At 39.8% G+C, this 24,929-nt stretch overlaps 1 protein-coding gene across 1 annotated transcript in view; it reads left to right on the forward strand.

Moving 5' to 3' along the window:
• Positions 1–24,929, forward strand: part of LOC311506068 (beta-1,4 N-acetylgalactosaminyltransferase 2-like) — a 26,179-nt gene continuing 1,250 nt past the window's right edge. The window contains exons 1-11 of the mRNA XM_084569947.1: positions 1–1,778; positions 2,388–2,531; positions 3,042–3,148; positions 3,304–3,341; positions 4,628–4,694; positions 6,440–6,553; positions 6,758–6,844; positions 8,053–8,234; positions 9,854–9,997; positions 10,508–10,730; positions 10,823–10,948. Of these exons, the coding sequence (XP_084426073.1) occupies positions 1,564–1,778; positions 2,388–2,531; positions 3,042–3,148; positions 3,304–3,341; positions 4,628–4,694; positions 6,440–6,553; positions 6,758–6,844; positions 8,053–8,234; positions 9,854–9,997; positions 10,508–10,730; positions 10,823–10,948 (1,447 nt within the window). The 5' untranslated portion in view covers positions 1–1,563. The remainder of the gene's footprint in view (positions 1,779–2,387; positions 2,532–3,041; positions 3,149–3,303; positions 3,342–4,627; positions 4,695–6,439; positions 6,554–6,757; positions 6,845–8,052; positions 8,235–9,853; positions 9,998–10,507; positions 10,731–10,822; positions 10,949–24,929) is intronic.

The following is a 24,929-nucleotide window of genomic DNA, read 5'->3' on the forward strand; positions in this document are numbered from 1 at the left end:
ATCTCACTGAAGCCTGCAGTCGGGGAGGCTTCACATTGACAAAATGGGTCAGCAATAACGGTGAGGTGTTAGCAAGCATTCCTGAGCATCACAAAGCAAAAGCAGTCAAGGAACTGGACCTGGATAAAGAAAAGCTGAAAGAACAAATCACAGTTGAGCTTGCACTTGGAATCCATTGGAACACCCACAGTGACACCTTCAGCTTTAAAGTAACTGTCAGAAGCCAGCCTGCTACCAGAAGAGGTATACTCTCCACAGTAAGTTCGGTTTATGACCCATTAGGTTTTCTCTCTCCTTTCATCCTGAAAGCTAAACAACTACTTCAAGAGCTCTGCAAATCCAGGTATGGATGGGATCAAGTTATTCCACAGGAATTCGCAAGGACCTGGCAGAGATGGATCGGAGAGTTAAATCAGTTACGTGGGTTTCAAGTACCAAGATGCATAAAGCCTGAGAATTTGGACCCAGTGGAGACTGCTGAGCTGCATCACTTCTGTGATGCAAGTGAGTCAGGTTATGGTACAGTAAGCTACCTTAGATTAACGAACCAATAGGGCAGAATCCATATCTCCTTCATATTTGGAAAAGCCAGAGTCTCACCTCTCAAGCAGATCACCATTCCCAGGCTTGAACTCACTGCAGCAACACTGGCCGTAAAAGTGGATCGGATGCTTAGGAAGGAGCTGCATTTACCACTCACAGATTCAACTTTCTGGACAGATAGTACATCTGTATTGAAATATATTCGTAATCAAACAAAGAGATTTCAGACATTTGTAGCCAACAGAGTTGCAGTGATCCATGATCTCTCACACACAAGCCAGTGGAGATACATATATTCAAGAGATAATCCAGCTGATTACACAAAGCTTTTTTACCATTTTTTTTGAAAGCAAGAGTAGCCACGCACAAAGGAACGATATACAGAAATGCAAATATGCTTGCAATTCCACGGTATACAGAGAAACAAATACTCTCAGCACCACCAAATAATTAGTGGAAATGACTTATTTTCATTACTTATGACATTTTCAAATATTAAAAAAAATAAACACTTTTGAATTATTTTCCAATGCAACTGACGAGTGCTAAAAATCATATAAAGCTTTGGACTACAGGCGTGTCCCTGTCATGTTTTTCCATTTTCATTCTTCCTTGCGTTTCTGTATTCGACTGAGTTGTATTTGCAGTCAAACTCATGACGCAACAGGAAAAAAACCCTGCCACTTGTTGGTGAGGCTTATCTGTAAAATCATGAGAGCTTGGGATAATGTTTTTGTTACAACAGTGGATTCAGATTGTTTCGTCTTGATTCATCCCAGTAACTCCGTAGCTTGTCGAACAAGTTTTATATCTCTTGGCTATGTCTCAAGTTGTGAGATGTTATCGCAGTTCACCACCCACCTCAGGTCCACTCACTTTCAACCCGCATTGAGCTTCGAGTATGTATTGTCATTGTAAACTTGTGTTTTTCTAGCAATACAATGTGTGACGTGACAACAGGGTGTGTTTGATTTTCTACACTGTCAAAAGCAAAGCAATTTAATCTTGAAATGTGGTAGAATGCAAATCTTTGATACAAGGATGGTCCTTGACTATTTTTTTTGCTGTATATCATGTAAACTCGTACCAATAATGTGTGTGTTTTGTGTGTCTCTGCAGATGTTTGGTTTCAGATCACCGAAGCTGTGTGCTGCGTGTGTCATCTTTGTGACATTGTGTTTAATATATCACTTTGTGGGAGAGCTATCCATAGATGTTACCACTATGCCGAAAAGGTAAAGTATGTGTGTGCCATGAAGGTAGGCGCAAGTCTGTGCAAAAGTGAAAGTGAAGCAGGAATCAGAAAGTGAAGCAGGTAACAAAGGAGTAGAAACAAAAAGTAACATGACTGGTAAAAAAGACACAGTGCCGACTAGCGCTTGGGTGGCGTTTTTACTGAGTGAGCCAGACTGATGAGCGCACAAGTATAAATGGCTTGCACCAGCGTAGGCTGCATGCCAAGGTTACGGCGTGTATGTCCTGCAGAGGTATGAACCTTGCTTAAGAGGATGTTCTTCCACAGTATTAAAAGCAGTGAAACTCTTTCCTTCAGCATTGGAGAAATATTCATTTCTGGCAATGCCCTTTACTGATTTGGGTTAGAGCTTTACTTTGCACAGTAAGCGGTGAATCAAGGCAGGACATTTAGCTGTGTGAGTGATCAAGAGGCAGAACAATTTCCCTGCTTATTGGGTAGAGCAGGTATTCTCCTCTGCAACAGTCTCCTTAGCAATAAGATGTCATGAAAAGGATTGTTTGGTTTGGCCTCTGATGGACACAGTCTTCATACTGATGTACAACTGTAGAGGCATATGATATAGAATAGAGTGACTCTTTCCTTCCAGCTTACAGTTCCCCAATCACCTCCCCCCACCTGGTGAATGCACCTGTCCTGAGGGCTCAGAGTTCCTGAAAGACCACATCCCCAAGGAGCAATATGAGGAGATGATGCAACGCCGGGCTAAGGAGCTTCAGCAGCACAAAGCCAGGTAGTGGGTGGATCCAGGGGGGAGGTTTCAGGCAACCGTCGTGACAGTAACATAATCTCACTACAACTTTCTTCATGACTGCCCACTATGGCCCCGTTCACACCTGGTGTTCTACTTCTTAATAAGTCTTGTAGCAAAGCAGTGTAGAAGCCTGTTAGAGACACACAATACACACATGCTAGCAAACACTATATTTATGTGTACAGTAGCAAATGTATGTTCAAATACAGAGAAAACAAAAATAAACTCATTGTTCTTTTTTCTTTTTTTTTGCTGCGCAATGCTTTCATTTCATTTTATATTTACCAGCTTCATTGATTTCCACTCATGTGCATACTTGTTTTTATGTATTATTTGTGTTTGCATTAATAATGCTAAGCCTAAAGCTTTAACTTTAGAGTACGCACTATTCATTTAGCAACTAAAACGTCTGCAGTAACTCACACTTTATGTCTCTACATGGATAGCTTTGCTTCCTTGTTTGCTTAAATCACATGATCTCCTCAACAGGACATCATCTGTATTGTCCAGACTGCTGTTTGCTTTGCCCAACTCTCCCCTGCAGTACCCTATCCAGGGTTGTATAGTACAGCCTTTGCGTCCCACCCTCATACCAGGTATGTTCATCCTTCTGTAGCCCATAGATCAGATAATAACATTGCAGGGTAGAATTCCTTGTAGAATTTACATGTTGTAATGGCCAGTTTTCCAACATGTGTTCTTTCCGTAAAAGGACAGTGTAATGATCAGTGTTGCATCATTTTAATTACAGGTTTAGAGCTGCGCACAGGGAAAAGAAGCAACTACAAGGTTGGTGAGATCTCATACATCAAGTTGGCAAGTCGTTATCGCTCAGATCTGCCTGGACAGTTGGTTTTGGTTGGTTAAAACAAGACGGCTGATGAATGGTGATACATTTCAGGTTTTTCTTGATTCCCTTGATTCCTATATGGTACTACAATACGAGAAAGCAATGAGGTGCGTCTGAAGTGGTAACAAGCGGATGATGTCCCATGTAGATGTCGCAAGGACAGAGAGGCCAAAGCTGCCACATGAGAAATCATTGGTTCCATAGCAGTCCTACGGAAGCCAGTTGACAGGTCTACTCATGTAGACCTGTATCACTTGTCAGATCAGCTGCCAAGAATGTCCAGAGAGCACTTTGCTTTCAGAATACAGGCCTTGTTGTGGTTCTTCTAGTTTCCAAAGGTAGTATGGGAGCCCTCAGCTGTGGAACCAGTAGGGGTTGGGGGGGGGCAGACACCCTCTCCTCTCCACTTTTAAGATTATAAGATTAAGCTTTCCATTTTGATAAATAATATAGTTAAGGCTGGCTCAGGTGACTTTTTGTTTTTGTGATGGGCAGCATATAAACTCAATTGAAGGTGAACATTTGAAAACTTAGTCGAAGGTGAACATTTGACATGAGTCTCTATCATTGTTCAGCAGCCATTTTGGTGTCAGTCTTGGTGTAAGGGGCAGAAACCTCACTGCATCTGTTGCGTTCATCTCCTGAAAATGCTGCAAAAGGTGGATTTGACTTTGAAAGTGTTGCGCAAAGAAAGTACGGAATACCATGGCAGATTGTGACAAACGAAATCAGCAAAGGGACAGCTTATAGAGGAGTTTCAGTGTGTCATATGAAACCAGTTTGCTTAACAAATGGCTTTGTAGGCTTGTAAATATCACACACCCACAATTATGACATAATATGATATCTATTTAATATCTACGCAATCACCATTATAATTGATATAGTAATGGTCTGAAACTTTTTTTAATGAGGTGTTCTGTGGACATTCTTGGCAGCTGTTCTGACAAGTGATACAGGTCTACATGAGTAGACCTGTCAACTGGCTTACATAGGACTGCTACGGAACCAATGATTTCTCATGTGGCAGCTTTGGCTTCTCTGTCCTTGCGACATCTGCATGGGATGTCATCCGCTTGTTACCACAAGACTATAGACTATGCACCTCATTGCTTTCTCATATTGTATTCCTGTGTGGCGTCACAACTTCTGCAGTGTTACACGGCTTATGTCTCAAAATCACACAGGGCTTTGTCAAGTTTTTCAGATCCTGTTTCTCTCCTAGGTGATTTTGAATGTGTCCAAAGGCACCCTGACCACCGAGATCCCGACAGAAGAGGCGACTGTCGAAGGTTTTGTTATACCTCTTAGAGTTTCTTCTCCTACGCTTGACTGTTTAATGAATGTGAGATTCTGATTTTGTTAAGCAAATTACACTTTTGAGCCATAATAACTAGACCAATCCAAACTGAGCCATACAACTGATTTTGTATGGCTTCAGCCCATTTATTACAGTTTGGGGATCTCAGCATTGCTGTTGTCTGTCCAGAGGCGTCACTAGGTTTTAAGGACGGGGGCTTAGCCCCAAGGAGATGCACAGGATGTGAGCAAACGAGCGCGCGAGCACAAAATTTCAGCTAGCAAAGACTGAGAAATTATTTATTAGTTATTAGTAGTTATTTATTAGTATTTATTATCAGTCTGTTTTTTTAATACAGTACAACAATAAACAAAGGTTTGCACAGTAGCAGAATGTTTACAGCATTAACAACAAAAAAAAATGGCTAAAATTGCAAGTTACTTGGTGGGTGGAAGCATCAAAGAATGCCGTCTGTTTTTAAGGGTGGCAAATCGGTCTATCACTCTGTTGTGACTCAGATGCTGAAGATCGGCTTTTTCAATTGACATGACTCTAAGACTGTCTCCCCTCTCACTCACTGTACTCCTCTGCCCTGACTCCTACGGGCCAATAGGGGTGGTGGAGTGATTATTATTAGTGTAAATATTATTATTATCCACTGATGATAATCATACGTGAATGAGCTCAGCTCCTGTTTCACAGTGTGCATCCATGTGTAAAGTGAGAAACACAGCTGATGCTCCAGAAGGAAGTCACCCCAAAGATACGGTGCACACTGCACGAGTGCACACTGAACTCTAAACAACCAGGACCTTCACAGTGCATTTCAGACTAACTAACAAGCTCGCTAAGTAGCAGCGTTCTTTTACAGCTGGAATGTAACTTTTGACCCAAAACAACAAAGGTAAGATGTGCGGAGAGATTGTCTGTAGTGTGTAAGCCAGGTTTTTATTTGTCAAACATGGAGCATTTCATTAATTACATGGGACTTTCTGCTGTTAGCTGGGGGCTGGAGCTAACTAATTGTTACTACCAGCAGTGATGAATACTTACTCTCCAGAAAAACTTTCTTATATCCATTTGCGCATCCATCCATCCATCCATTCATGTTCTTCTCCTAATGGTGTTCTGTTCGGCTCTGTGTGGCTGCGGGTACCGAGCCGCAAGCAAAGTCACAGGGAAAACGTAGACTGGATTTTCACTAATGTGGGCGTTCTGAACAAGTGGAATGGATTGGATAACAACATACCAAAGGGGCTCTCCCTACTGTACACTACGAAGTGAAGGGAAACTGACGGATATATGATCACATTTAAGTCCTTAATGACAGGTTATATGATTATTTATTTAAACTGATATGCTGGCCGCTTTATATCGAAGTTTGTTTTATTATTATTATTGTTATTTTTTTTTATAAAACAACAAACTATTTATGCGGGCTTAAGAATGTTTTATGGGGGCTTCAGCCCCCCCCAAACCAGGCCTAACGACGCCACTGTGTCTGTCTATGCTCTTTCTGATATTTGAATGTGTTTTAGTTTTTGGTTTTAGTTTATTTCCATATTGCATACAAATCTATTCCACAGGTTACACCACTGGAATACATGCAAAGCAAGCTTATCTTCCTCATGTCCAATTTACATCCGGACTATTTAAGAATATGAATGCATGGCTATGTGGTACTGTATGTAAATATTAAACAAAGATTTAATGTTTGACTGTGGTTGTACATGACAGGGGCTGGTAAGATGGGACTGACTATCGAGTCTAGCAACCTGGACCTCCTCAACAAGCTTCTGGCCAAAGTGACCTACACTAGCGCTGTCTATCATGTGAATACTGCTGACCTTGGTATGTGTTTAAGAAATGACAAGAAAGCTAGATATCATAATCGTTATGTGAGGAATAAAGTGCACACAGTGAAATGTACAAGTCTTGATTAAGTAAAAGTAATCAAAAGGAATGCGCACATTTTAGTGTTTCTTTCTGAAAGAATAAGGAAATGTAGGCATATTGTATTCCTTACATAAATTGTATTTTCTGTACTTTCTGTAGTTTCCTTCCAGTTTGAAGACCACAAAGCTGTGTTTCCCATTGCCATCAAACAGCCTCAGCCCCCAGTCCTGTATGACATGGGAAAAGGTACTCACAATTATAATTCGCAAATAGTCTTTTTCTGCTTTTAAATCCAGACATAAATTCTCTTTTGAACCAAGCTTTTCATTAAGATTTATTGTTATTTAAGTATCTTCAATGTGGAACAACACTGAAAACATCCAAATCTAAAGAAGCTTATGAAATTATGCAATAAACGTAGTTTCACGGAACGGTTTTCATTATCGGATATCAGATAACATGTCTTGCCTATTTACTATGCATGAAGCCATTAGTGCTGTTGTGCAATTGCCACTGGTACACAGCAAATTGCTATTTAGTTGCTGTAGCAATCAATATTATTGGAAGTATTGCTCAGATAAGTAAAAAGAAATTACAGCCAATCATTGGTTTAAGACATAAAAGTCAGTCCATATGGAAAATTCCAAGTTCAGTGGCAAAACTCATCCAGTGCTATAAAAAATCTGTCTTTCACAAGTGCCACCCCATTAAACAAAGAGTCGTCCATTAGACCAACCAGCCTCAAAAATGAATGTTTATCAGAGATTCAGTTTAGTGCCCACAAAAGAGCTTCAGAGTTCATGTAGCAGGTATATCTCTACATCAACTGTAATTGCATCAGTTTTCTCAAAATCAATGCAAAGAACGCCAACAAAACAGTAGACCAGTTAAACAGTGCGCTAAATTCATGCACATTTTACTAGAATACCACAGCATAAAGACACAAACACTATGTAAGGACTACTGAACCAAAAAGTACGAAGTAAAGCGACACATGGTCAAGCCTCCACCAGAACCCGACCTAAACCTGGCTGAGGGATGAGTTGGACCAAAGAGTGAAGGTAAAGCAGGCAGCATAAATGAGAACTCCTTCAAGGGTGTTGGAAATACTTCTGGCAACAACCTCATGAAGCCGGATGAGAGAATACCAAAAGTGTGCAAAGTGGCTATCAAAGCCACTCAAAGAACTTATGGAACAAACTATTTTGTGGTCAGACATTGTTTGGTTTTGACCAATGTGTCTTCAAGCATTCCAGTGTAGAGCTTTTGTTGACACGTATCCATGACAGTTGTTTTTATTAGTTGCCAAAACTAGGACTAGTTTTTGAGCATCTACGGATGTGCAAACCACCTGAATTGCTTAATCCTGGAAAGTACTACTTATACTAGCCATCAGATCAAACCGCAGACGATTCATTCTTCATTCTGGCTTTCTCCTTTTTTTTTTTTGTCAGACATCAACTCTCAAGTCACTGTCACCACTAAGACTTTCCTGCGCTATGAAGAGCTGAAGGTGCTGTTGAAAAGCATCCGGGATTTTTATAGCACTATAACAGTCATTATTGCAGATGACAGCTTAAAACCAGAGCCCATTACTGGAGAAAACATCCTGCATTACATCATGCCTCCAGCCCAGGTACACACACTGTAATTTATGTTAACGCACATTTGAACGTTGGACATTTCAATTTTCTACAGAGTTATCTAATATTTTGAACAAAAATTCCATGTACAAACAAACAAAGATATTGTGTCATCATCATATCAAACTAAACTTCAGACTTATTTTACATTTTGAAATAAATGATTAACCAAAATGATATTTGATAGAATAGCATGAATGCTACCATGTTTAAAGGGGTCCTAGAATCAAAACCACATTTACGTTGTTCCTGTTGAATTTAGGCTCCGAGTGGTGTCTAAGGACCACACCAAAAACTTCACCGCCTTCTCCAGCCTGCTTTCGTATGCAAATTCAAAACTAGAAACGGCCGTGTTGAAATGGGCAAATCTGAACAGAGCTCCGATATTACGTAATAGGCGCCCAGCCCTTTTGGAAACACCCTCTCTCATTTGCATGTTCCAGCCCACTGTAAGGGCGGGCAGTATATAAACGTATGGAGGAGGCGTTAGCTAGCTAGTCCCAGCGACAGCTAACCGCAGTTTCTGTCCAGAGGGATACGGTATGTCGGACTATGCGTGTAATGGTCCAGGATGTTTGGGGCAGGTCAAGACTCTACACAGACTTCCCCAAGAACTCAACTGTCAGCGGGAATGGTTGATGTTCATTTACAACCGCGTTCCACAGAGCTTCAACCCGAGGTTGGTAGTTTATTCTGCCCACTTCACCCCGGAGTGTTTCTCCAACCTCGGACAGTATCAAGCCAGCTTGGTCGCCGGGATAGCTCAGTGGGTAGAGCTGGCGACCCATGTGCCGAGGCTGAGTCCTTGTTGCAGCAGCCTAGGGTTCGAGTCCGACCTGTGGCTTTTTGCTGCGTGTTATTCCCTCTCTCTCTGCCCCCCTTTCCTGTCTATCTTCAGCTATCTCTATAATAAAGGCAACAAAAAGCCCCCAAAAAATATATTTAAAAAAAAAAAAAAAAAAAAAAAAAAGTATCAAGCCGGCTTTGGCTCTAGCTTCAGCCCGGTGGATTAGGCCAATCAGCTTTCAGGATATGTGGGCCAATCAGCCTTTGGGTAAACTGGCCAATCAGCACGCAGCTTATTTCATTATTCATGAACTTGCTGAGTGGGCGGGAAAAACAAACTGTTTCATTGCAGGGCTTATTTATGACCTTGTATTAGGCTCTCTAGCAGTGCTCCTGGGGTGTTTTCAGCCCCACAAATTTACATATGCCATTATTTAGGCTCAAAGATCAATTCCTAATGGTCAAAAAAATGTGTTCTAGGACCCCTTTAATACATACTGTATCCATTGTTTAGTTGACTTTCACTATTCTTATGAATAGATTGTATGGCATAGTACAAGATACATGGACACAAAATGTGTAGTTTGTTGATTGTTAAGGTTCATTTTGTTAGTGAAAACGAGTAAATGATATTATTTTTTTAAAAATGCAATAATTTTATGCCATACGTTCAGATTATGTTATAATTTGCAGATGAGCTACAATTCTATCTTGGAAAAGAAAACATCCATTTGTTTAAACTTTTTTGAAGACATCAAAATGTGAAGTTATTTCTCGTCATCTGTCAGTGCCCTACATTGCACTGTAACCATGTTTCCTCCATCAGGGCTGGTTTGCTGGCAGGAATCTGGCTGTCTCTCAGGTTACCACCAAGTACTTTCTGTGGGTGGATGATGACTTTGTGTTTACGGAGAATACGAAGATAGAGAAGTTAGTGGAGGTGATGGAGGCAGTTCCTGAACTGGACATAGTAAGGATAAAACAGCTGGCTTTTTTTTTCTTCTTTTTTTTTTTTTGAGGGGGGTGTAATTTTTTTGAGACAAATGTCATATGACATAAGCCAAATCCTCCTGAGACCCGAGCTTTTGTTTGTATTTTTAATTTTACTAAGGTTCTGTATTTGGGATTAGTAGGACCTAAGAAGTATAAAAAAAAATAAGCATCATCTCTGAACAGGAAGTAGTTGAAATGATGTCCCCATATGAGAACGCAGGGTCTCAGGAGGATATCACTCCTGGTTACACTATTTCTGTAATCAGGTGTGGAAGTTAATTTCGGTCTAAGTGTTGCTGTGTTCTTCTTTTACAATATTACTTTCTTACTTTGGTTGATAGAACAGGACTTAGTTTCTGAGGTATAGACCATGAGAGAAAGAAGTTTCTGTTTGAGGCTACCTCAGCATGTATCGAACAAGACACAGGTCCACAGTGGAAAGTAAGCCACATCATAACCAGTTACCTGGTCTCTCTGATCTTATCAGGTTGGGGGGTCAGTTCAAGGAAACACGTTTCACTTCTCTCTTCACTATGACGAAGGAAAGGATGGTGGCTGCATGTACAGGCAGTCTGATGGGAAGTACCACTCTCTCCCTGGTTATCCACAATGTTCTTTGGCCAGTGGGGTGGTCAACTTCTTCCTGGCGCGTACAGATGCCGTACAGAGGGTCGGATTTGACCCAAAGCTCAAGCGTGTAGCACACTCAGGTAGGTCCAGACTTCGACATGATTTCAGTTTCCGAGTCCAAAGCCTTTTCGGTTTTCCTTAGCCAAGCGTAAATGTCTGCCTCTGACTCAAGAGTTCTTTATGGATGGCCTGGGTTCCTTGATGATTGCCACATGTGGCGACGTGTCCATTGGCCATCAACCCGTATCAGCCAAGGACACCGGCTACCACGACTTCAGAAACCCTACACAAAGTGACAGTGAGTTCAAACTGCAGCTTCACTTCTTCAAAAACCACCTCAAGTGTGTCAAGTATGGGTAGAGGACATCAAGGTCATCGGTTGGATTTACAGATGGCACTTGTTGTACCATAGACAATGTTATGATAAGAATGCAGTATTACAAAATAATAACCAGGAAAATATCACACCACATTATTAGCATAAATGCTAACGATCCACTATAGTAGCTTGATTTGATGAAAACAGCACCTGGTCCTTGTTGGTGAGATTTGAAAGTCAAAATTTATCTATCATCTCTATCAAATATTAAAGTCTATCAGTTATACCCTCATTTTATTTGGACACTGAAAATGTTATTGGTCACTCTAAAAAAACAAAAGAAAAAAATTATATTCATGTTTGTCCTAGAAGATCAGGGGCCATTCATTACGGCACTAGCATTTAAAATTCAGTAGAGTCGGTGGGATTATTGGATTCACATAAAGGAGTGAAGAAGAGCCATGTATGCCTTTCAGTAAATAATATGTGCAATGGATGGATGAATGACAAACTAGTTGGAGAGCAACCTTAAAAGAGAACTGAAAAATTCAAAATATGGCAAGCTAACGTGATTAGTAGATGTGTTATACCAGTTACTATCATTTGTAACCAGACATGGTTATGCAAGCACTTGTGAGAAAAAAGTAAGGGAGGGTTAACAGAAGAGTACAGATAATAGTATATATATGGTATATAATATTTTATATTTTTTTGGTGTCAGCTTAAGGATTTTTTTTATTTTTTTTTTGCCTAACCATGCCAATAAGTTTGCTACCTCCATAAATTAAGTTCTTCTTGTAGAAAGAAAATGTTTTTCCTGTTGAAGTTCCCGACCTCTGCAAGGCTAAAAATCACCCTTTTAACATGACCAGGATAGGTTTTAACATTGCAGCCTCTTAGCCAGGATGACTTTAGATCCTCAGTCTTTCATCAGAACTTAAGCTTTGCCAGAGCGTTCAAAGGGAAGTCAACACTCAGGGATCTCAAAGCAAATGTCAACATCAAAGTTCTCAGGTTGTATAAAGTTTGAGATCAAACACAAAATCTCATTGTTTTCACTTCAAGAATACGAATACAATTTATAAAAGTTTCATAAATGCAATGTGAAATAATTACGTTCATATTCTGTAGGGGTGGCTGTGGCTCAGTAGGTAGAGCGGGTTGTCCACGAAACAGAGGGTTAGCGGCTCGATCCCCGGAATGTGAGCAAGACACTGAACCCCCAGTTGCTCCCAGTGTGTGCCACTGGTGTGTGAATGCGTGTGTGCTTGTGTGAGCGAATGGGTAGATGAGTCTGTGACTGTAAAGCGCTTTGAGTACCAAAAGGTAGAAAAGCGCTATATAAAAGCAAGGCCATTTACCAAGGCCATATTCTACACTTATACGTCATTATTTAAGCTTATCTTGGATAGGGATAATTGGTTAATTTTAGTTAATGATAAGTTGGGATAAAATACTGAGTAACCAAGTGGGCAGTACAGCACAACAGCACAAGGGCGCAGGACCACCAACGGTTCTAAAGCCCCAGATTTACTTTGGGTTTTGGTAGTTTAATTAATGGAGCTCCCTGCAGTATTTGAAATGGGCCTCCACACACGGTACGGATTTCTGAACAATATGGAATAGTGCCATGTATAGCTCAGATGTTTGCTTGATTAAATGACACATACCTTATGTTTGGGTTCTTACGGGTTCCATCTATTCGTTGTGATTAATACTGTGAAGTTTGCCAATGGCACCTCTGTTGATTCTTTGACTAATTATTAATTCCTCTTGTAGAAAGAGGAATTCAATTAAAAAAAATGTATAAAATGTGGGTAACTAAATAATGTAAAGAAATTTATATAATATTCTTTGTTTACTGTTGTCACTTTAACCCTGCATATAATAAACCCTGCATATAATTTTTGCACTAATAAAGTTTGGGGGTGAAAAAAAGAAAGAAAAGAGGTTTTTGGTGATTAGTTTTGATTCTAAAAAACAAGTAATGGAAATGAGATTAATTATTTTTGATAAGCAAACCTTCATATTGTCAAATATGGGACTTAAGGGTTTAAAATAAAAGAATCTGTATAACAACAAATTGTGGGGAAAAAGTATATATATTCATATTTCTATTTCTGGTTTGTGTTGACTTTTGTCACTCCGACCTTGCTGTCCTGAAGTGTTTCATGTTTATAAAATGCACTAATAAAGCTTTATTTAAAAAACAAACAAACATGCTTTTCCCACACAGTTGTTTTTTTTTTTCTCTAAACTTTATTGAACATAACAGAACATACATTGGCATAATAATAATAATAATAATAAAAAATACAAAAAAGTCAGGCCAGACATGTAATTAAAAAATACAATATTGGTTACAATAGCTGTACAAAAATAATTAAACAAATGGCTAAATAAAATAAAATGCATTCAAGTAAATTACAGCAGAGGGGGCTAGACCAGAGGGGTATTGCACAAAACCAAGATAAGGGATTAAGCCGGGATATGTTGGTTATCCCGGCTTAATTTAGCCTCAAGTCGGTTGCATGAAAGCAGCTCAAACTTAACCCGGCCAAGTTACTATGGTGATTTATTCTCTGCAGCTAGCCTGCTCCAGACCAGGCTAACAGCCAGGCTAAGATTAATCCTGGTGATCCACCTGTATTTCCACCGTCAATCCTGTGAGGAATTAATGTGTTTTACAGCATGTCCATGGTCTTTCTAAGTATGCTGCATCATTTTAATTATCCTGTATTAAAATATTACATATATATAGTCATTTCTCATTTCATTTAAATCTGTTGGATGTTTGTATTTGCAATAGTCTTTTTATATTGATTTAAGTGGTAGTATTATTACTCAGGCCAAGTGTTATATTGCTATGACTGCTTGTCAAATTGCCGTCAGAGGTTTCATAAATATGTGTTTTATTGCAGTAATTGAGATTACAAAACACAGCTGATGAAGTTGCAAAGTTTTCAGTGAAATCTGTGACAAGGGCAATATGGCATTTAGGCGTGAAAGAGTCTTCTGGGACAGGTCAGACCCGTTGGAATTTGGAGATGACTATCTCATTGAAAGATACAGATTCTCAGGTGATGGACTAAGATATTTATGTAGGCTGCTGGGTCCAAAAATACAGCACCAGACAGCGCAAAGCCATGCTCTCACTGTACCACAGATGGTCTGTGTTACACTGAGATGGTTTGCAAGTGGGAGCTTCCTTTATTCTGTTCAGGATGCAGAAGAACCTCAATTAAGGAACGATTTGCCGCACAATAAGACGTGTTTGTCTGGCGCTGAAATCATTTAGCAACATATTCATCACCTTCCCTGGCCACAGAAGACCCCTCTACATCAAGGAGGAGTTTTACAAGACTGCAGGTAACCTCAATTTCAATGTGCAACCATTAGTTTCTAATTTGATCAGTCACAGTTGGATACTCACTATTCTTTGTTACAGCTTTCCCTAACGTCATTGGTGCAGTGGATTGCACACATGTAAGGATCAAACGCCCCTCAGGAGAACATGAGGGACATTACATTAACAGGAAATCCTTCCACAGCATCAATGTTCAGGTAAGAGTGATTTGTGGTTATGGCCTACAGAAATTAATTCTGTGCATTTAATGACCTTAATACGTTACAACTTAACATTTCAGATGATCTGTGATGCTGACTGCCTTGTGAGCAATTTAGAGGCAAAGTGGCCTGGCTCAGTGCACTACTCCAGAGTCTTTCAGGCTAGTCCAATTTACGAGTGGCTTTCACAAGGTAAGCCACACATTTATTTTTTTTTATTTGTACTGTAAGCACCTTGGACATCGTGTGTGTAACTCTGCTGTGTTTTCTAAATGATATCTTGTATTGTCAGGTGAATTCTCTGGTGTGCTGCTGGGAGACAAAGGATACGCCTGCGAGTCATTCTTCTTGACTCCCCTTGCGGACCCCCAAACCCCACCACAGTAGGCCTACAACCATGCACACAATAAAACAAGGGCTCGAATCGAGATGACATTCGGCCTTCTGAAATCTCGGTTTCAGTGCCTGCACTACCTGAGGGTTCCCCCGGACACGGCCTGTGACGTTATGGCTGCATGTGTAGTACTGCATAACATTGCAGGCCCCCCGAGTGGCTGTTAATGTTGACTGGGGAAATGCTCCCATCTTCCCAGTCAACACTAATGGCAGACTCGTGAGGGAGCAATATATTGCAAGTTTTTTCACTTAATTTTTGGATTTAGCCTCTCTTTAGTTAAAAGATCTTAAATGTCACTTTTTGTTGTGTGCATTTTGCTTAGCATTGGTGGCTCTTTTAAATTCTACTTTACATTCATGAAAGAGGGAGGACACCCAGAGCCGGCCCAAGCCTCAATGGGGCCCTAAGCAAAATTTGATTTTGGGGCCCACTATTTCTGCCAATAATATTGATTGTTGATCATTCACACACCTACTACAGTATAAACTTATTACGCCTGACATGTCTTTACACATTTAAGGGGGTGGCCTAGGTAATAACATAAATAATACCAATGCAACAATACAAATAATACCAATGAATGACTGATGATGTTCAGGGTGCCACATATGGTTTTTAATCTCACATTCAGCTTCAAGAGCAGCCTGGGGTTGATTTTCACAACATAAAAAAACTGCAACAGCAATGTGCAAAAATTTGTAGTGCAAGAACAACAAAATGCAATAACAAATAAAATCCCTTAGATATATAAAAATAATAACAAATTCAATTAAGTACAAAAACAGACAGAATAAAAATGCCAAGCAGATATTTCAATAATGATGTAAATGAACAGTTACCTGAAACCAGGTAACAAAAATGGTTTTAAAAAGAACAAATATAAAGTTGAATAATGTAAAATGTATGCTTAAAATGTAACTATGTGCAAAAGCTTTGGTGTGTTCTTCCTCAGTACTTCACCCACTCCTTAAAACCTGTGCTTCCTGGCTTTTCTGGAGGCAAAGTCATTTATGACATCACTGTAAGAAATCTGATGGCCAACTTTGTTGTTAATACTAATCACTGCCAGTCCACTCAGTCTTTCTTGTGCCATGGAAGATCTCAAGTAGTTCTTTATTAATTTGAGCTTGGAAAAGCTCCGCTCTGCAGATGCAACAGTCACAGGGAGAGTGCATGCTATCCGTAGAGCTACCCATAGATTTGGGTACAACTCACAGATCTCATTTTGAGAGAGGTAAGTGAGCAGTTCAAATGGGCTCATCTGTGCTTTAGGGAGATCTGGAAGGTTCTCCATCTCTGTAGCCAGTGCGTTCCCATCAATATCAGACTGTTCTCCAAAGGTGAGTTTGTCTCTGAGAAGTTTACACTGGTCCTTTCTTGTCTGTGCATCAAGCTGGCCAAAGTTGGAAAGCACTCCAAAAATGCTTCTGACCTCTCCTCGGGATTGAAAGCGGTCCTCCAAAGACTGGATGGTACAGTCTACCACAGCATTGAAAAAGGATACTTCCAGCCTCTTCATCGCATCAGATTGTGGCTCATCAGGCCTCTCATAGGCAAAGTGCCTTTTTGTGGTTCGCAACCTCTTTTGTTTCAGCACTGCTTCAGTGTTCATTTGTTCACATGTCTCTTTTGCAGAGATCTGTGCATCTTTAAAACCAGTTGCCCTGTAACTGATTAAATTTTCTTTGTTTTTCTGAATGAGGCCCACTGCAACATCAAACTGCATGTTGGCTGACTGAAGTAGTTCGCTTGTGGTGTTAATCTGGGAGAGAATGTCATACCAAACCACACAGCAAATTTGAAATCTGAATGACCCGATTTCTTCAGCAAGCGAGTGGGTCTCAACTTTTACCGTGGGGTCAGTAGTTTTTTCCCTAACTTCTAACAAAGCCTCTCTCACTTCTGCTTGGTAGCGTAAAGGTTCGATACTTTTAACCCGGCTTTCCCATCGTGTTTCACTCCAAGACTTGACTGTGATGTTCACATGCTTCTTCAAGATGGTCCACCTTTGAGGGGAACCTGAGAAGACTTTGAATATTTTTTCCAGATTTCCAAAAAAGCAAGTGGCATCCATGGACACTTTAGCAGCATCAGAGACCACTAGATTTAGGCTATGGGCTCCACAAGGCACATAAAAAGCACGTGGATTTTCTTTTGAAAGCCTTGCCTGCACGCCTTTATTTGCACCTTTCATGTTTGCACCATTGTCATAACACTGTCCCCTACAGTCGTCAAAGGGGATGTTCAATTCTTCAAGCCTCTGAAGAATTAGTTCAGACAGGCCTTGACCAGTAGAGTCAGGAGCTAGGAGAAACCCCAAGAAGTGCTCCTTTATCTCTGGTGTTTTTCCAAGATTTACGGTGCGCACAACAACAGACATCTGTTCTTGATGACTTACATCTGGGGTGCAATCCAGTATTATGGCATAGTATTTTGAATCTTTGATTTCAGACACCATTGTCTCCACTATTTTATCACCAATACAGGTTATCAACTCATTTTGAATCGTTTTCCCCAAGTATGCGATATGTTCTGCTCCACTGTCGATGCGTCTCACGTGATCTCTCAACACAGGATCAAATTTAGCCATCAGTTCCACTTCTTTTCGAAAGTTCCCATTGTTGGCCTGATGTAATATGTCAACAGATTCCCTCAGTGCCAGGTTCCTTTCTGCTAGTGACTGGATAATACTGATTAAGCGTGTGAGAACATCTCTCCAGCGATTCTTTTCTGCCTCAAAGAGGCCCATTTCTGTCTCATCAATAGTTTTCCCCTTTGACAGACGCAAGACAAATTCCTTCCATTTCACCATGTTGCTGCAATGATCTTCACCATTCTCATGCTGTTTTAGCAGAGCACCTATGTTGACCCAATCCCGCTGTCCCTCAGTTGCCAGTTTTAAGGATTTTTTTGAAAATAATTTACAGCAAAAGCAATAGACTGCGTCTTTACTTCTTGAATAAGTCAGCCAGCTCCGTTTTACTTTTTCCCCATTGACTAACTGTCTATAGGTGTAGTGATAATGGAAACTTCGGCCATCATGCCTTTTGGGGAATGAAAAGTTCTCCTGAATAGGCAGTGGCCCTCTGATTACCTGCTCAGTTCTGTCTAAATCTGAGAGGAAAGAAGGCCACTCAGCTGGATCAACTGGCAGAGCTGATGATGATCCATGGTGCGAAGGGGATGTTGTGGTGGAAGTTGCTGAGGAAGTGACCAAAGAAAGACAATGATTAAAAAATAAAGACTGATAAGGACATGAAATTACAGTTTTGGACATAATTATTAATTTCTGAATGTTCTGCAATACAATGAGCAATTATAAAATGCTGTTAACTTACCAGGTAAATCAGCTGTGGTTGCAGACCCAGAGGGGACAGTGGGAACAGAGGATGGGGGTGCGAGACAAGGCTCTATAGAGGATGGAGATGGACCTAAGATGAAAAACACAACAACAACAACAACAAAAGCTAGCCATGTTAGATGTCATATTACACTTATTCATGTTGCTTACTTTTTTCTTTTTTTATAAAAAAAACTAAAAGCTTAAAATCTCTATCAGTGTGTTTTTGCTTGTAATAAGAAAAACTCTGCCAGTGAAACAACTGAAATTTACTTCAGTAATTTGGAAATAATATGTGTTTGTCTGAAAAGTACCTCATCATATGATTATATCTTAAATTAAATCTTATTGAGATAATTTGACAATTACATGAAAGGAGTTTTGCAGTTAAATTACCAGGTAAATCATACACAGAGCCTGAGGGGACAGTGGGCACTGAGGATGGGGGTGCGAGACAAGGCTCTGTAGAAGATGAAGATGGACCTAAGATGAAATACATTAATATACACACATATTAATGAGATACACTAAATTCCCTTCAGGAGTAATTCTTATACTTCAAAATTAAATGTACTGTGTAGTGCCAGTCTTTTCCTGACCTGATGCATTTCCCATAGTTGAGCCTGAGGATGTGGACTGACACTGGGCTGATTCTGTGCCTCCAAAGTACTTTAACAGTGCTCCTGGGGAAGTTTCACATTACGAGTTGATGTAAAAAAACAACAACAAAAAAATAATATGTTTATTTTGCTCACATAAATAACCAAGCTCTGCAGCAAACAATTTGAGCAACATATCTGCCTATCAGCCTGATCCAAAAACATATTGCAAAAACAGATGACCATCAAATATTAGCAATAACTTTGTTTTGAAGCCAAAAAGAAAAAAAGGGGGAAATATATAGGGCCAACCCTGAGAATCAACTCGAAGTTAAAGCTCAGACACAAATACAAAATAGGCCAGTTGAAAGATGAATCTCTCTCGTTTTAAACTAGCTAGCTATTAGCCTATGTTAACTGCTACACAAATCTCTTTGATTAACATTCCATGACATGCAAACATACCTTTATCTTGGCGTTTTTTCTCTTCTTCCTCTTTCTTCCTCTTTCTTTTCTCTGCTCCTGAAGGATATGTCCTTTTTTGTGAAATTTTTTGCCCCTCAACTACCTGCGCTTTGGACACTCAGTGCGCATTGCACAGCAGGAGGTACACATTACCGGTATAGCGGAGCTTTGACATAGAACGGCAGTAAGAATCACTAGGCCTACATCAGCAGCAACACTAAATTTTTTTTTATTTTGTTTTATTTCATTTTTACAATAATATATCTTTGATCATACAGAAAGCATCACTCATACATGCAAAAAATAAAAAATAAAAATATTTTTTTTGTTGATTGCTCTTTGGGGCCCCCTACTGGCCGCGGGGCCCTAAGCAGGTGCTTAGTTCGCTTATGCCTTGGGCCGGCTCTGAGGACACCACAATGTTTTCTAGTTTAAAAAAAAATAAAAAATTATTGATTGATTTATTGCTTTGATTGTGTTCCATGTGCAGTAGTGCTACAATATGTACCTTGTATGAAGCGGACAGCTTCTGGGACAGAGTCGGTTACTGTCCCTCCCTGATCCCCTCCACTGGCCTCCCTTTATTTAAAGTCACTTACCAGCCTGCAAAATGTTCTTATATTTAATTTTAACTTGCTGCCAGGCCCTTTTATGGCCAGACAAGTTTGTTCTTTATTAAAGATAGAAAGATAAAATAGATAAAAACGTAACATGAGAAAAATAGATTAAACACACACATTGTGGATACTTGTTTGCACTTAATCATACTCTACATTTCCTGAGTAACTTGAAAAGTAACTCCTTTAGTCCTTTTTAATTGTAGCCTAATTATGACGGTTCCAATGGAGCACTGTTTATTGTACAGTTTTGGTCTACTTACGCATTAAGCCGGTCCGCTATTGTCTGCCAGGCTTTCTCGCGTTGTTTAATTATGGCAATAGTATTGCCTTTTTTCATATTGAATCTTTCACCTCTTCGTAAAACTGCATCAGGAGCTGTTGTTCCGCGGCTGTGAAATATGACGCGCGACTTTTATCTATGTTCTCATCAGTGATTCTGTGAGCGATCGCGAGGTCTGTTTAAGTATCCCGTGAATGCGCACTTATCCCAGCTATCTTCATCTGGTTTAACATAGCCGAGCCTTTTAATCCTGGCTCGGCAAACGTGCAACCAATTAAGCCAGGATGCGCCGAGCAGGCTAAGTCAAGCCGCGCTTGCTCACTTATCCTGGATTTCTTTATTCTAGTTTTGTGCAATACCCCTCTGGTCATGTTCTATGAAAACTGCATTCAGTTTATTGGCCTGGGGGTTTCCAGCAAACGTTTCAGGGGTGTCAAACTGATCCGTGAAAGGGCCGCTGTGGCTGCAGGTTTTCATTCCAACCATGCAGCACCCATGCAGTGGGTGTGGCTGGCAAATTTTTGTTCCAATCAAGCAAGAGGACACCTGAAATGACTGCGTGAAGGCAGTTCAGTTGATTGATTGAGCCAAGTCAGGTGTGCTGCTGCATGGTTGGAATGAAAACCTGCAGCCACAGCGGCCCTTTCACGGATCAGTTTGACACCTGTGCTTTAAATCATTAATTTAATATTTGAAGTTCATTCCATAAGGGTAATAATTTAATAAAGTATATCTATCTATTTAAAGTGGTTTTCCAACCGCCATTAAAAACAAAAGAAGAAGAAGAAGCAGAGGAAGGAGGCTCCCATACAGTAGGTGGAGGCATAAGCATATGGTGGCGGTGTGTATTTGTTTCCGGTATTCCGGGTCACGTGAGCCGGAACTTCCTGTCGACAAATTTTCATAACGAGAAGTCATGGTGGAAACGGGAGGAGCAGTGTTGCGAACTTGGCGACTTTCTCGCTAAATCCAGCGACTTTCAAATCCTCTTGGCGACTTTTTTTTTTGTCAAAAGCGACTAGCGACAAATCTAGCGAGTTTTTCAGGTGTTATTGGAGACTTTTCTGGTTCTTGAAGACTCTGATGTGAAAGCACATTTCGGTTTTCAGTTACTGTCCTCAACAAGCAGCGGCTGCTGCTGTGAGCCCCTCCCCCTTGCCAAAGCACTCACAGGCGTTCAGTCTCGCAGTACCCCTGCGCAGCAGCAGTCAAAGCAGAGAGGAGACCCTGGTTTACAGGGATGTAAATGTAAATGTTTCTTCACTGCCACACTAAAATAAATAATGAAATAATAATCCATTTAGATTGTTAATTTTGTCAAGTTAAAACCGTTTTGTTTTTTTTTAATACAGCAAAAATTGCTCATGTTTTACTGTGACTTGTAGGCTCCTAAGCAAAAGGTTAGAAACTAAACCAAACTTAAGAAAACAAACAAACAAACAAAAAAAAACAACAATAAAAAACTTAAATAACTGCCAGAGTGTCTTGTTTGAGTCACTTTGCCAATCCCAAGCCCGGATAAAGGAGGAGCGTTAATAATACAGGAAATTATTTTGAGAGGTGATGGTCTATTTCAATGGCAAAATAAAAAAAAAAAAAAAAATTATGTTTGTTTATGAATTTGTCTAATCTGTTATTGAATCGTTTTTCTAGAATTTTGGAGAATTGTGGAAGTAAAGAAACTGGCCTGTAATTTGTGAAGTGGTGTCTATCCCCAGTTTTATACAGCGGCACAACTTTAGCTATTTTCATGTTTTCTGGTTTGGAATGATAAGTTACAGATGTATGTAAGTGGTTCAGAAATCCCCTCAATGACCTTTTTTACAACTTTCATATCAATTTCCTTTGAATCAGTAGATGTTTTGTATTTACATTTATCTGCCGTATCTATTATTCCTTTTTCTTCCACTGCTGTAAGGAACATTGAACTGGGATTTCTCACTATAAGTGTATCATTCCAATCCTCAGATAACAATGAATCTGGAATTTTTCTTGCCAGGTTTGGTACAACATTTACAAAAAAATGATTAAAGCTGTTGACCACATCATCCATATTGTCCTTTTTAATATTATCATCAATAAAATATTGAGGCTAGCTCTGTTGTTTAGCAATATTTTTAATAATACTATTTAATATATCCCATATTCCTTTAATATTGCTTTTGTTATAATATAATATTTTACTATAGTATTCTTTCCTACATACCCTTATAATATTGGCTGACTTGTTTTTATAGTTTTTATATTTCTTTCTGCCTCTTTAGTCCTTTGTTTTATGAATTATCTATATAGTGTATTTTTCTTTTTACAGGCATTTTGTAATCCCTTCATGAACCATGGTCGATCATTGTATTTTTGTTTTCTGTAGTAACCTTTTATTGGACAATTTTTATCATATAATGATGTGAATATTCTTAAAAAGGTTTCATACACTATCAACGTCACTTTCATTATATACCTTTTCCCAATTTTGTGCCAGTAAATCATTCTTAAATATACTCATAGTTTCCTCTGTCATCACACGTCTGTATTTTAGTTTTTCCTCTGGCTGATTTCTCTGGCAGTTGCTGTTATAAACTGTAAACACTGGTAGGTGGTCACTGATGTCGTTAATTAATAGTCCACTCATTGTATTATTTTCAATATCATTGGTAAATATATTATCGATTAAAGTGGCACAATGGGATGTGATTCTGGTGATATTTGGATGTAAACTCATGCTGTACATTGTACTGATAAATTTGTCGGTCATTTTGTGCTTATTTGGATTGAGCAAATCAATATTGAAGTCACCATAAATGAAAAAAACTTTTTGATTAGTTTTTGAAAACATTTCCCCTATCCAGTCCTTGAATGCTTCAATACTAGAGCCCAGTGCTCTGTATATTCAGCTGATTATTACATTTTTCTTTTTTTCTTCACATATTTCAATTGTTATACATTCAAAAAAGTTATCAATAACAGTTGTCATATTTTCTACTACTGTAAAATTGAATTGATTATCCACATACACAGCCACTCCTCCTCCACTCTTGTAAATGCATATCCCTCCAGTTCAAAATCCATTCCTTTCTCTACAATGATCCACGTTTCTGATATTGCAATTATGTAAAATGCTTTTTTAACTTGACCTAGATATTCCTTGATGTTATTGAAGTTTGCATACAGCCTTCTGCTATTGAAATGGATTATAGACAATTTGCTGTCCGTTTTGATGGTCTGATTGTACTGTTTAACTGTGTAATAGCAGCAGTTGTCGTTGATGTTAGGAAAGAAGTTATTGTCTGGGTCTATATCGTGCTCCAAGTCCAGTAAATTACGGTCAGTGTATTGAAATGTTTTCAGTTCCAGCTTTTCATGATCAGCAATCCTTTGAATTATATCCCCATTATGTCCAGTTGTAGATGAATGAGTTCTTTCAGACTGTATCATGGTGATGTGTTGTGTATGAGTCATCATACTTTAGTCCGGATTGTGATAATCATTCGTGTTTGTCCATTTCCTCGATGTTCCTGATGACCAGCACTTTGGCTTGCTCTGGTGTCCCGTTTAGTTTAATGAATACTTTACAGTTTGATGTCCGTGTGTGTTGAATTTTTCCCTGTTTTTTCATGAAGCGTGCTTTTCTGGCAATATCGGCGTTTTGTTTGGTCAGATGCTCATTGATAAATACGTTTGATACTTTCAGTTTACTTTCTTGTTTTAACAGTGCGGTTTTGTGTTTTCTGTTGACAAATCTCGTGATCACGGCTCCTTTGTCGCTGTCATCTCTCCGGGGCAGAGGGTGGCATGCCTCAACGTTGCTCCAGTCCGTTTCAATCCCTTTGGATTGTAGGAAGGCAGCCACCTGTTGCTCTACGGAGCTGACATTCTGCTCACTGGGCTCCCCCCCATTGTCAATGGTCACCGCCCGGGCATATGACCAGGGTTTGATATGGAGCCCGGTCACAATCACATCATTGACCCTGGTGTACTGCTCCAGCTACGCCACTCCAGGTGCACCAGACGCTGGTCCTTCTCGGCGTTCTGGATCCAGAGAGCCTTCAAATCCTCCACCAGGTCCAGGGTGGATTTCTGCTGCAGTTTCACAACTGAAATCTCCTCAGTCAAGAAGTCCGGAGACTTCTTAATGTCATCGCCCTCTTCGGTTGCCAGAGCCTTCTTCGGACCCATGTTGCTAGGTAACGTGAGGTAGCATCTGCTGTTACCCTAGCCGCCCGCTGGCTAGTTTGTCAACTAGCCGCCTAGCTTTTTTCTTCCGTCCACGTTCCGAAAATCATGTCGTTAAACCAGGCAGTATTCAAGCCAAGGGCGTCCGCAGATAGTCCGATGTCCGTAATCCAAAGTCAGTAGCCAATAAATACAAAAATAGTCCAAAACCGAGCACCAATACGCACAAACTCTCTCCAAACTTTTCTCCAACACCAGAACCGCAAGTATGAAGTAGGAAACCAACTGGACAGAGGAAGTGTTTGCTTCTGGCTGAACTGGTCAATGAGAATAAAAGTGTTTTGAGATGTAGATTTGGCTCCAAGTCATCACTGCTGCATTGTTACATTTTTGCATTTTTCCTGTTGCTAAATACCTCAGTGTTATGATGACTTTCATTTCCGGTGATATTGCGATTGTAACAAGGTCGATTGTCATTCAGTGTTTGGAGAATATCTCTCCTGCCTCTTCTTTCAGCCACTT

The sequence above is a fragment of the Chelon labrosus genome (genome assembly GCF_963514085.1).
Source record: "Chelon labrosus genome assembly, chromosome: 21".
Taxonomy (NCBI): Eukaryota; Metazoa; Chordata; class Actinopteri; order Mugiliformes; family Mugilidae; genus Chelon; species Chelon labrosus.